At 39.3% G+C, this 13,965-nt stretch overlaps 1 protein-coding gene across 1 annotated transcript in view; it reads right to left on the reverse strand.

The window, feature by feature from the left end:
- Window positions 1-13,965, reverse strand: part of LOC109260803 (ankyrin repeat domain-containing protein 26-like) — a 135,766-nt gene that overhangs the window by 81,565 nt on the left and 40,236 nt on the right. The window contains 3 exon segments of the mRNA XM_053901553.1: window positions 6,156-6,390; window positions 6,503-6,563; window positions 9,496-9,568. Of these exon segments, the coding sequence (XP_053757528.1) occupies window positions 6,156-6,390; window positions 6,503-6,563; window positions 9,496-9,568 (369 nt within the window).

The following is a 13,965-nucleotide window of genomic DNA, read 5'->3' on the forward strand; positions in this document are numbered from 1 at the left end:
GCAAGAACAAAAACTGGAAAGCCTCAAAATGCTTGGAGGTTACAGAACTTCCTACTCAATAAAGAATGGGTCCACCAGGCGATTAAGGAAGAAATTAAAAACCATATGGAAGCAAATGAAAATGAAAACACGCAATCCAAACCCTTTAGGATGCAGCAAAGGCAGTCCTTAGAGGAAAATACATTGCAATCCAGGCCTATCTCCAGAAGCAATGATGGTCCCAAATACAGAAACTAACTTCACTCCTAAATGAACTAGAAACACAGCAGCAAAGAAAGCCCTACGTCAGCAGAAGAAGGGAAACAAAAAAGAGTAGAGCAGAAATAAATCCTATAGAATCCAAAAACAAGGTTGCACACATCAATCAATATAAGAGATGTGTTTTTTTTTAAATAAACAAAATTGATAACCCCCTAGCCACACTTCTCAAAAAGAAGAAAGAGAGGCCCAAACAGATAAAATCACAAATGAAAGATGAGAAATCACAACCAACACCACAGAAATACAACAAGGATCCGAGGATACTATTAAAAAGTATATGTCAACAACCTGGACAACCTGGAAGACATGGACAAATTCCTAGACACCCACACATTACCAAAAGCCAAATGGGAAGAAATAGAACACGTGAACAGACCCATAACCCGTGAAGACATTCAATCAGTTATTACAAATCTCCCAACAAATAAGAGTCCTGGGCAGGATGGCATCCCAGGGGAATTCTCCCAGACCTTTAAAGCAGAGTTAATCCTTCTTATTCTCAAGCTGTTCTAAAAAAATAGAAATGGAAGGAAAGCTTCTGGACTCCTTCTATGAAACCAGCATTACGTTGATTTCCAAAGCAGACAGAGACCCCACTAAAAAGCAGAATGACAGGCCAATGTCCCTGATGAACATGGATGCAAACCTTCTCAACAAGATACTAACAAATGTAATGCAACGGTATATTAAGAGTATGATTCGCCTGGATCAAGTGCAATTCATTCCTGGGCAGCAGGGCTGGTTCAATATTCACAAATCAATCAACATGACACATCCCATGAAGAGAAGAAAGGATAAGAACCATACGATCCTGTCAATAGATGCAGGGAATGCATTTGACAAAATACAGCACCTTTTCTTAATACAACCGTCAAGAAAATCAGACAGAAGGAATAGACCTTCAAACCCTAAAAGCCACATATGAACGGCCCACAGCTAAAGCCTCCTCCATGGAGAAACACTGAGAGCTTTTCCCCTGAGATCAGGAACATGAAAGGATTTCTACTCTCACCACTGTTGCTTAACATAATGTTGGAAGTCCTAGACTCAGACATCACACAACAAAATGAAATAAAAGGCATCCAAGTTGGCAAAGAAGAGGTCAAACATTCACAGTTGGCAGATGACACGATACTCTATGTGGACATCCTGAAAGCCTCCACCAAAAACTGCTAGAATGGACAGATGCATTCAGCAAAGCTACAGGATAAAAATCAATGCACCCAAATCGGTTGCATGTCTATACACCAGTCATGAAGCATTAGAAAGAGATATCAAGGAATCGATCCATTTACCACTGCACCAAACCATAAAATACCTAGCATTAAACCTAACCAAAGAGGTAAAAGATCTGTATGCTGAAAACTATAGACAACTTATGAAAGAAACTGAAGAACACACAAAGAACCCGGAAAATATCCCATGCTCATGGGTTGCAAGAACAAACATTGTTAAAATGTCAATACTACCCAAAGAAATCTGTACATTCAATGCAATCCCAATCAAAATAACAGCAGCATTCTTCACAGAACTAGAACAAACCATCCTAAACTTTGGAGAGAACCACAAAAGACCGAGAACAACCAAAGTAAGGTTGAAAAAGAAAACCAGAGTGGGGGAGGCATCACAATCCCGGACTTTAGCCTGAACTACAAAGCTGGACTCCTCAAACGCACAGTATTAGCTCCAAACAAGCACAGAGGCCAATGGAATAGAATAGAGAACCCAGAAATGGGCCCACAGATGTGTGGCCAACTAAGCTCCAACAAAGCAGGAAAGAGTAGCCAATGCAAAAAAGACAGTCTCTTTAGCTAATGGTGCTGGGAGAACTGGACAGCAACATGCACAAGAGTGAACCTGGACCACTTTCTTACACCTTACACAAACATAAACTCCAATGCATAAAAAAGCTAACCATGAGACGGGAAACCATCAAAATCCTAGAGGAGAAAACAGGCAACCACCTCTCTGACCTCGGCTGCAGCAATTACTTACTTGACATGTCTCCAAAGGCAAAGGAAATAAAAGCAAAAGTGAACTTTTGGGACCTCATCAAGATACAAAGCTGCCACACAGCAAAGGCAACAATCAACAACTTTAAAGGCAACCAACGGAATGGGAGAAGATATGTATTTGCAAATGGCATATCACATAAAGGGTTAGGATAAAAAAGTCTATAAAGAACTTGCCAAACTCAACACCCGGAAACCAAGTGAGCAAAGAAAGGGGCAGAGGACGTGAACAGACACTTTTCCAAAGGAGACATCCAGATGGCCAACGGACACATGCAAAGATGCTCAACATCACGCATCATCCAGGAAATACAAATCAAACCCCACTGGGATAACACCTCAATCAGTCAGAGTGTGGTGGTGAAATTCACAACTCTGGAAATAACAGATGTTGGCGACGATGTGGCGAAACGGGAACCCTCTTGCACTGTTGGTAGCAATGCAAATGGGGGCAGCCACTGTGGAAAATAGTGTGGAGGTTCCTCAAAAAATTAAAAATAGAATTACCCTACAACCCAGCAACAGCACTATTAGGCATTTATCCAAAGGATACAGGAGTGCTGATTTGTAAGGGCACATGTACCCCAGAGTTGATAGCAGTTCTATCAACAATCGCCAAATTATGGAAAGAGCCCAAATGTCCATCAACTGATGAATGGCTAAAGAAGACGTGGTGATCTATCTACAATGGAATAATACGACCTGGCCATGAAAAAGAATGGAATCTTGCCATTTGCAACACTGTGGAAGCAACTGGAAGGTATGATGCTAAATGAAATAAGTCGGTCAAGAGAAAGATATCGTATGTTTTCACTCATATGTGGAATTTGAAAACTTCACACAAGACCATAGGGGAAGGGAAAGAAAAAAAAAATGGTTACAAATACCTAGAGGGAGGCAAACCATATGACGCTCTTAAAAGACAGAGAACAAGCTGAGGGTTGATGGGGGTGGGGAGTTAAGGGGGTGGAAAAAAGGGATGGTGGGCATTGAGGAGGGCCCTGGGGTTATCTGGAAGTGATGAATTCGAGGAATCTACTCCCGAAGCCAAGACTACACTGTACACACTATATATTCCCTAACTGGACACTAAATTGTAAAATAATAAAAATAAAGAATAAATAAAGAATAATAATGAAAACAGGGGAGGGGCGCCTGGGTGGCTCAGTCAGTTAAGTCTCCGACTTTGCCTTACGTCATGAGCTCTTGGTTCATGAGTTCGACTCCGCATCAGTCTCTCTGCTGTCAGCACAGAGCCTGCTTTGGACCCTCTGTACCCTCTCCCTACCCCTCCCCTTCTCCTTCACTTTCTCTCTCTCAAAAATAAACACTAAAAATATTCTTAAGGAGTAAAAATAATACAATCACAAAAGCAGGGGAAAAAACATGAGTTTCAAGATTTCAACTCCCTATTTCAACAGTAGTTTTAAGGATGTAAAATATGTTTTTACTAATATACACAAATAGTCATTTCTGTAATGAATGGCATTAAGAGTCATAAAATGTTTTAACTGTGAAACACTAATTCAGGATTTTATAAGAATACTGCTTTTTAAAAATTAATCTTGGGACGCCTGGGTGGCTCAGTCAGTTGAACATCCAACTCTTAGTTTCAGCTCGAGTCATGATCCCAAGGCCGTGGGATCAAGCCCTGCGTCAGGTCCACAGGAAGCATGGAGTCGGCTTGCGATTCATATGCTCCCTCACTCTCTCTCAAGAATCAACATTAAAAAAAATAGTAAAACTAATAAAAAAGTTAATCTTAAGGGACAAGACTTAAAGTATAGAAGAGAAATACAGGATTACAGAATTTTGAGCCATTTTCCAGGACTACCACGATTTCTAAGAAAAATATAAAAACAGATTTTAAACTTCATATAGTTTTATTATTCCACTGGGAACAGCATATGAAGAACTCTAATTTCCTGTCTACACCATATAGGAAGGTGGTTAAGGACCCAAGAAGGAATCTAGCATTAAGCAACTAATATATTTATGATCATCCAATTTGAAGATTTTAAAGTCTTCCAATACATGTTTGATTATCAAGGAAGACTGAACATTCCCAGGAGGAAAGAAGATAGGGACCAAAAGAAAAAAATCAACTCAGCAGTCTTTCTCAGTTTTAGACATGAAAGAATTTACATGCTAAATTGAACAACTATGAATACTAAAGTTTCCCCTGAATAATATAAAATGTATCTTGCGGTGCCTGGGGGACTCATTCGGCTAAGCATCCGACTTCGGCTCAGGTCACGATCTCATGGTTCCTGAGCTTGAGCCCCGCGTGTCAGGCTCTGTGCTGACAGCTCAGAGCCTGAAGCCTGCTTCAGATTCTATGTCTCCCTCTCTCTCTGCTCTTCCCCCGCTCATGCTCCATCTCTCTCAAAAGTAAATAAATATTGTTTTAAAAATGTATCTATAGTCGGAACTCTTCAAAAAAGTAAAAATCACCTCCTACAACGAATTTTGCATACCCCCTTGGCAACCTTTCCTGCCTTATGATTCTGTCATGACAAAGAGTTCATATTAGACAAAAATCTATACATGTTGAGCTCATTCATTTGGTATGTGTGTATGTGTCTATTCTATGCAGATACTATTAAAAAAAGAGTGGCACCTGGGTGGCTCAGCTGGTTAAGCGTCCAACTTGATTTTGGCTCGTTATTCAAGCTCTGTGTTGGGTTTGACACTAGCAGCACAGAGCCTGCTTAGGATTCTCTCTCTCTCTCTCTCTCTCTCTCTCTCTGCCTCTGTCTTACTCTCTCTCTCTCTCAAAATACATAAACAGTTGAAAACTTAAAATTAAAAAAAGATAAATCAAAATGCAGAAAACATATTTCATATATTTTTTCTTTCAGAGTGTGGCAGATTAAGTGGCACCTGGGTGGCTCAGGCAGTTAAGCATCTTGATTTGGGCTCAGGTCGTCATCTCCCAAACCGGTTTGTGAGTCTGAGCTATGGGTCGAGCTCTGTGCTGACAATGAAGAGCCTGTTTGGGATTCTCTCTGTCTCTCCCCTCTCTCCCTGTCCCTACCCTGCTTGCTCTCTCTCTCAAAATAAATAAATAAGCTAAAAAACAAAAAACAAATTCAGTGTTGCAGCTTCAAATTTAGTTTTTCATTTCACGGATAAAGAACCTTATTTACATCACCAGAAATTTTATTTAATGAAAAGAATAAATGATTATTTCCTCTCTTTCTACTCAAAAACACCTAAAATATACCAAGATTATACCACACGGTAAGTTACCTTAGAAACCCCAAGAAAGACAATAGCCAAAAAGTGAAAATTCGCAATCAACCTGGTATGGACTAAAACAGATTTCACTTTGCATTCCTTAGAAACACAGGTTTTGCTAAACTAAATCTAGGATATCACCTTTATTAAACTGAAAGGCAAGGGCAAAAATTTCTTTCGGTTCTTCACAGAAATCAGCTGTAAGTCATTCGGAAAAGTCTAAGCATTTTTTTGGTTGTTACCCGGCTTTTTTTTCTTAATTTGCACTTAAAATATTTCCTCCCACATTTTATAATTTAAAGAGCATCTGCTCTGCCTTAATCCCACTATTGCTGCTGTGATTTTATGATACTTTCTCTCAACTCTTCATACTTTAAGTTCATCTCGCCCTTCTAAAATGAATTCTTCCACTTCACCCCCCTCCTCATCTTCATATGCATCTAGCTATTCTTTCCAGCTGCCTTCTCCTTCTTTGCTTCCGTAAAGACATACCCGAGAATTGTCTACTCCCACCAAACTTTCTAAATTTCAATCCTGTACCTTCCTCTCTGTTGTCATTACACTGATTTCTATTATGATCTTGAGGACTTCCATTTCTTCCTAAGATCCTTTTCATCATTATAAGGAGCAAGAGGATGGTACGGGGTGGGGCAGTATAAAACAAAACAACTTACCTTTGCAAGACCAAGGACATCTACCGTTTTGAGAGAAGGTTTCAGAAGAGATTTAGATGATGGTAAAACAGGAAGAGGATCGCCATAAACTCTGACTGGTGTTTTGGAAAGAGTTTCAGCCATATCTTTATTTTCAGAATCAGGATTGTTGTCCTCAGATAAGGTTCCATCTTCTGGTTTCATAGTGCCACGTTTTGGTCTCACTTAGTAGAAAACAAAGTAAAGAGGACATGAAAATATCTGTAACTTCAAATTAGTGAATAACACAAGAATGGACAAGAATTAGTGAATCATACAAGTCTTCCAATAGCTTACTGTTTTTAATGAATTGCCAAGAAGAATGCAGGAGCTTTGCTATGCGTGATTTCGGGACATTCTAGAAAAGAATTAATAGCTTTAAGGATTACAAGAATCCAATTTGATAAAATCATTGTAATATTCACCATTACCAAATGAGCACCATTACACAAGGAACACAGGCTTTGGAATCATTCAAATGTAGATTCACATCTCAGTTATGCCGTTTACTATTTATTACCAGTCTCCATTTCCTTATGTGGTGAGGATTACAAGAGATCTCATAGGTAGTCCCAAATGTTATTCGCCGTACCTGTAACTGATTAATATCGGGTAAATACTTTACCAAAGTAACCTCAGATAAACAATGAACCCTAGGTAATTGAAAGCATGTTGAAAAAACTAACACTAAGAAATTTAAATATGTTATCTTGTGAAGTGTTTGCATGATTTAGACTGGCATGAACTATCTCTTGTAAGAGAAAATATACAAACGTACTCTTCAGTAGTATCTTATGTCGGTAAGTTGGAATTGCAAACAGTTTAAGTGGCTTCTGTTTCTCAAAACACTAAAGACAAATATGACTATTTAAATGTAGTTCCTTCTGGGACGCCTGGGTGGCTCACTCAGTTAAGTGACCAACTTTTCATGTCAGCTCAGGTCATGAACTCACGGTTAGTGGGGTTCAACCCACACATCGGGCTCTGTGCTGACAGCGAGGAACCTGCTTGAAATTCCCTCCTTTCCTCTCTGTCTGCCCCTCCCTACTAGCGCTTGCTCATTCTCTCTCTCTCTCCCTCCCTTTCCAAGAGAAATACAAACACTATAAAAATATTTTGCTCAGCTCCTTCCAAGAAAGAGAAAAAAGAATAATAAACCTTGTGGGGCAATGATTCATGGATGAAAACCACACACAGACAGTAGAATTCCATAACCAATATGTTGACAATGGAGTTGACAGAAAGTGATGTACTAAAAGAACAGACACTAAACAAATGTTTTCTGCAAGGAAATATTAGGGTAGGGGTAAACCATTAAAAAAGAGCATGGTGGTGGGAACACGTAGGTGGCTCAGTCAGTGCAGCGTCCAACTTCAGCTCATGAGTCATGGTCTCACAGTTTGTGGGTTTCAGCCCCACATTGAGCTCTGTGTTGACAGCTCGGAGCCTGGAGCCTGCTTTGGATTCTGTGTCTCCCTCTGTCTCTGACCCTACCCCGCTTGCACTCTGTCTCTCTCGTGCGCTCCAAAATAAATAAACTCAAAAACATCAAAAATATCTTTAAAAGCATGGGGGGAGAAGAGGAAAAAAGGAAAAAAAAAATGAGACATGACCAACCAATGAAGCATGAGCTTAAGACAAGGAAGAAAAGCAGAAATGTAAGAAAAATAAGATAAGTGGAAACAACATACATTTTTCAACAGGTACATAAGTAGGATTGGGAATATAGTATGAACAATAGTCTCTTTTAAACCTTTGAAAGATATATATATATATATATATATATATATATATATATATATATATATATATAACCTATACGTAAAACAGAGGCTTTGATTCACAGTATATCCCTAATAATACGGACTTTTACCACACTACAGTTATCTGGTTATAAGTACTGTAATAAAGAATTTAATTTTTTTCAGTATAAAATAAATTGTTCAATTAGTGGCATCTATCACTTCCTAAAAGCTATAAATTATTACTAGACTAACAAAAGAACAGAAAAAGAGAGGTTCCTAACACATCAACTTTCACTATGGAGAAAGAATTGGGAATGAGAATTCTAGGAAGAAATGGGAACCTTCAAAGGGTGTATGTAATGGGACACAGATGGGGTTAAACAAACAAAGGCTGAGGACTTTTTCTCTGCAATTCTAAGCTCACAATGGGAGGATACTAAAAATATACTGTAACCTTCTTTCTTATGTAACTCCTGATTTCCTCAATAGAATTCATTTGCGTGTATACATGTTAAACACTAAAACGGAATATAAACTGAAGCCTGACTTTTTAAATTCACATATTTAATTGTGATATATCAGGCGCATTTTGTTACTTTTCCAACTCCATTCTACGGAATTCCATTTCCCTACTCATTTATTCACATTCAAAAACTATGACATTGTTTCTTCCAAGCAAGACTTTATTCTAGGAGCTCCAGGAGTCAAACAACTGTGTTTCCTAACCTGCAGTAGCTTATGATTTAGGGGCTTTGAAATGAATATTTAAATAAGTATCAGATGTCTGAAACTTTAAATTTTAGAATCTGACACAAGGACTAGGAGGAGATAGTTTTCAAAGCTACAGTATGAAAGATTTCTGAAATTAGAAATTTGACAACTTGGCTATGAAGAGCCTCTGCTCATAGAGCTACTCTTTTCAGCAAAATACGTATTCTTCGGGGAGATGCACCATTTTACCTTACTCTTCATGGAGTTATTTCAAAACTACAGGGGAACACTTTTGTAACGTAAATGTTGAGAAATAATGTAAACACCTAAATTTCTACATTTTCTAATATGATTTTAGTCTAAATGTAGAACAAAGGATAGAGCCAAAGGAAAATCCTGTATCTCACCAAAATTAAACTTCCCTGGGGCAGGGGGCAACCTACAATAGATACTTGGACCCAATCAGGTTTCATTTAGGCATGAGTATTATCAGTCATGTTACTATCACAGTAAGAATCCTTATCCTTAACCAAATGTCACATTTCCTCCAGTATGGGAAAGCTTTTCCTAATATAATTTGATGGTCATTATATATTTTCCAGCCCATTCTTTTATCAGCCTCCACCTGTAGGATTTACCAAAGTACAACAAAAGAAAAGAAAACACAGCAAAACATTCAACGCATCATGTATCTGTAAAGTGGTTTTTTTCTTGCTAACTTTCCATGACACACATAAAATGATGATACACAGGCTCCTCTTAAATTGTCAGAGTAAATAAGGGAGAAAACTCAATTCAGAGCAGGAAAGTGAGTTTCCCAGGAGAGTACTTTACCTTGGTACCAAAATGTAAGACTTGGCTAGATGATGTAGGCCATGAATCATCAGGACCAGGTTTGTCAGAAAGCCTTTAGAGCAAAAATATACAACAAAAACATGTTCATTTATTTTAAAAGAAAATTTAAAAAGTTAAGTGAAAGGTCACCTATCTGTGTATTAAACCACGATTCTTGGTATCATTAAAAGTTGGCCTCTGGTTTTTTCATTAAGTTTTATTTTAATTCCAGTAATAATAGCATCAAGTGTTATATTAGTTTATTAATATAGTGATTCACCAACTCCATACTCACCCCGTGCTCATCATGACAAGGGCACTCTTTCATCCCCATCACCTCTTTCAGCCGTTACACCACTAACCTCCTCTCTGGGAACCATCTGTTTGTTCTCGGCAGTTAAGAGCCTATTTCTTGATTTGTCTCTCCCTTTTTTTTCTCCCTTTGCTCATTTCTTGTTTCTTAAGTGCTCATGATTAGCATCACATGGTATTTGTCTTTCCCTGATTTTCCTTAACATACTACTCTCAGTCTCCATCCAGGGCTTGAAATGGCAAGATTTCATTGTTTCATGGTTGAGTAATATTCCACTGTGTGTGTGTGTGTGTGTGTGTGTGTGTGTGTATACATATCCACACATATACATACATATAGGACTTCTCCTTCATTCACTCATTTGTCCATGGACGCTTGCACTGGCTATTGGAAATAATGCTGCAATAAACACAGAGGTGCATGTGTCCCATGGAATTTGTGTTTTTGTATTATCTTGGGTAGTATCCAGTAGTTACTGGATCATAGGAGAGTTCTGTTATTAATTTTTTGAGAAACCTCCATACTGTTTTCCACAGGGGCCGCATTTGCATTTTCACCAACAGTGCAAGAGGTTTCCTTTGTCTCCACATCCTCGCAACACTTGCTTCTTGTGTCTTGGAGTGTAGTCATTCTGACAGGTGTGATGTGATATCTCGTTGTTCTTTTGGGGAGTTTTTCATGTGTCTGTTGACCAAATGTATATTGTCTTTGGAAAAATGTCTGGTTATGTCTTCTGCTCATTTTTAAACTGGGCTTTTTTGGAGGGGAGGATACTTACTCGTATCAATTTTTTATCGTTTCTGGATACTAACCCTTTACTGGATTTGCAAAACATTTCCAAATTTGTTCTCCCATCCCAGAGGATGCCTTTTAGTTTTGATGGTTTCCTTCACTGTGCAAAAGCTTTGTAGGTTAATGTAGTCCCCATAGTTTATTCTTGCTTTATTTCCCTTGGCTCAGGAGAAATAACTAGTAAAATGTTGCTACAGCCAAAGTCAGAGAAATGACGGCCTGTGCTCTCTTCAAGGATTTTTTTTTTTTTTATGGTTTCAAGTCTCACACGTAGGTCTGTAATTCATTTTGAGGTTATTTGTGTGTATGGTACAGAAATTGGCTCAGGTTCATTCTTTGGAATGTGGCTTGTCCGATTTACCCAACACCATTTGGTGAAGAGACTGCCTTTTCCCCACTGGATAGTCTTTCCTGTTTGTGGAAGATGAACTGACCATACACTGGTGGATTTATGTCTGGGTTTGCGGTTCTAGTCCACTGAGCTAGGAGGCTATTTTGTACGCCAGTACCCACCATACTGTTTGGATTACTACAGCTTTGGAATACAACTTGAAAGCTGAGATTGCAATACCTCCAGTTTTCCTCTTTTGCAATACTGCTTTGGCCATTCAAGGTCTTTTGTGGTTCTATACAACGTTTAGGATTGTTTGTCTAGCTCTGTGACAAATGCTGTTGGTATGTTGACAGGGATTGCATGACATCTGTAGATGGCTTTGGGTAGTGTAGACACTTTAAAAATATGTTTTCTTCCCATCTGTGAGCATCGGATGTCTTTCTCTTTCTTTCCGTCACCTTCAATTTCTTTCATCAGTGTTTTACGGTTTCCAGAGTACAGGTCTTTCACAATTTGGACCCTGTTTTAAAAAAGCTTTCAGTTCTCTATTTTGCCTCCACCTCTGCTAACCTGTGAAATCTCCAGGAAAGACCCAGTCTGAGTTTCCATAACCAAATGTGACAGGCAGGGAATGCTCTGAAATGGTTCAAAATTAAATGTATAAACGTTACCACAATGACTTCTCACCTCACATCTGTCAGAATGGCTCAGTTTCAACACACAGGAAACAACAAGGGTTGCTCAGGGTGTGGAGAAAAAACAACCCTTGTGTACCGGTCATGGGATGTAAATTGGTATCGCCACGGTGAAAGCCAGTATGGAGGGGCCTCAACAAATTAAAAACACAGATACCATAGGATCCAGTGATTCCACTACTGGGTATTTATTTACCCAAGGGAATAGGAAATACTAATTTGAAAAGATATATGCACCCCTATCTTTATTATAGCATTGTTTACAATAGACAAGATATGGAAGCAATCCAAGTGTCCACCAATACATGAAGAGACCACACACACACAAGCACATACACACACACACGCACACACACACACACACACACACACACACACACAATGGAATATTACGCCACTATAAAAGAGAATGAGATCTTGCCATCAGCAACATGATGGATATACCTAGATGGTTTGAGGCTAAGTGAAATAAGTCAGACAGAAAAAGACAAATCCTATATGATTTCACTTCTGTGTAGAATCTAAAAGGGGGAATAAATGAACAAACAGAGCAAAAGCAGAAACAGACCCATACATGCAGAGATTTGACTCTTGCCAGAAGGGAGGGGAGGTGGGGGGATGGACAAAATGGGTGAAGGGGAGAGGGAAGTTCAGGGTTCCAGTTATAGAATGAATAAATCACAAGGCTCAAAGGTACAGCATAGGGAATCTAGTCAGTGGTATCGTAATAGCATCATACATTAACAGATGGGAGCTACGCTTATGGCGATCAGGGTGAAACATCTAGAGTTGTTGCATCACATATTACCTTGTGTGTCAGGTAGATCTCCGTTTAAGGAAACATATCAAAGTTTAGGTTTCTATGTTATGAGTGGTAGGACTAACTAGAGGTTGAAAGATTCAGAGTTCCCAAGGCCAACTTTGTTCCCACACTGGTCTTGCCTTATTTAGGTCCATAATAACTAGCAAGACATTCCAAGCCTTCAGGGGCATTCAGCTACCCAAGGAGGGAGACTGCGATCAAAATGGTCCTGGTCGTTGTGCCTCTATTTCTCTATACACTGTCTGAATATTTTCTTCCCTATGAGCTCCCTACATCACTCCTACATCACTCTTCGGCACGGTTCTGTGGCATTCCCCACCCTTTCAATCTTTAGCCTATGAAGCCATACACTCCTACAACAAGGATGGGCTCAAGTGACCGAGGGTAGGAGCCATGTCCTGCTCCTGGAGAACAAGCGAATTGGGAGTCTCAGTCATCCACACAGTCACCTCAACATAGGCATGTTATCACCGATCCAGATGAAGCTCCCTTACTGATTTGACAAGTCAGTCCTACCCCTGCCCAGCCCTACAAGTACATGGGAAGGGCATCACAGATTTAGGAAAAGAGGTGGAGTGAGGAGACAGCTTGCCTTGGGCCATACATCTCTGATGTTCAGAATCTCCACCACCCACCCCCAATTCCTTGAGAGGATCTAAGCCATCCTCCCTCAGTTGGGGTGGAAGTAGGGGATATCTTATTTCTATTTGCTGTAAACAGACTCTTCCCAGCAGCTCAAATGATTTTTAATCTCTCTCATCAGAAAATCTGAGGTATGCTCGCATCCTCAATGAAACCAACACACACAAAAGCAGAAACCTGGTCACGACCCTCTTGAACACTCTATTTGAATATGCCTTTCTAAACAACTCCCCGAATCCTGGGTCCTTCATTCCTGTCATTCACCTTTATCTCACTTGGCATAAACCCCCATATTCTGACATCTTTTCTCAATCTCTGATTCCTAACCAACTCAGTGTTGTTCTCCTTGAAACCTGGTCTCCTCTGCTAATTCGATTCTTACCCTCCTTCATTGTATTCATTAGACCCACTCCCCAGCTTTCTATTATTAAAACAGTTGCCTCCAAGATGAAGACAAAAAAGAAGGAAGAAAGGAAAGAAAGAAAGAAAACCAGAATTTAAATCTCATTTCTGTCACTTATCATATCCAAATAGGTCACTTCAATCTCTTTTGAGTTTCAAATTCTCCAGGGAAACAACCATTGGGCAAGGAGGTGAAACATAGGTTGACGTACCAGAGGGTGTTTCGAGGAATTAACCTCTGAGGTTCCCTAAATCTTGAGACTCTCAGTGCTTTTGATTTGGCCTCTGGAAAAATGGAGAATCCTTAGCTGGCAGAAGTGGGAAAATTATTGGAAAAAAAAAAAAAAAAGAAAGAAATACCAAGGAAACCAGAGAAGAAAGTCAAAAGGCAAAAACACAGTACAAAAAAGTCATGGGGAGAAAAAAAACTCCAAAAAAACCCAAAAAGCTTCCTAGAACTAGACAAGGG

This window comes from Panthera pardus, unplaced genomic scaffold (genome assembly GCF_024362965.1).
Source record: "Panthera pardus isolate Hobbes unplaced genomic scaffold, ASM2436296v1 HiC_scaffold_1, whole genome shotgun sequence".
Classification (NCBI taxonomy): Eukaryota; Metazoa; Chordata; class Mammalia; order Carnivora; family Felidae; genus Panthera; species Panthera pardus.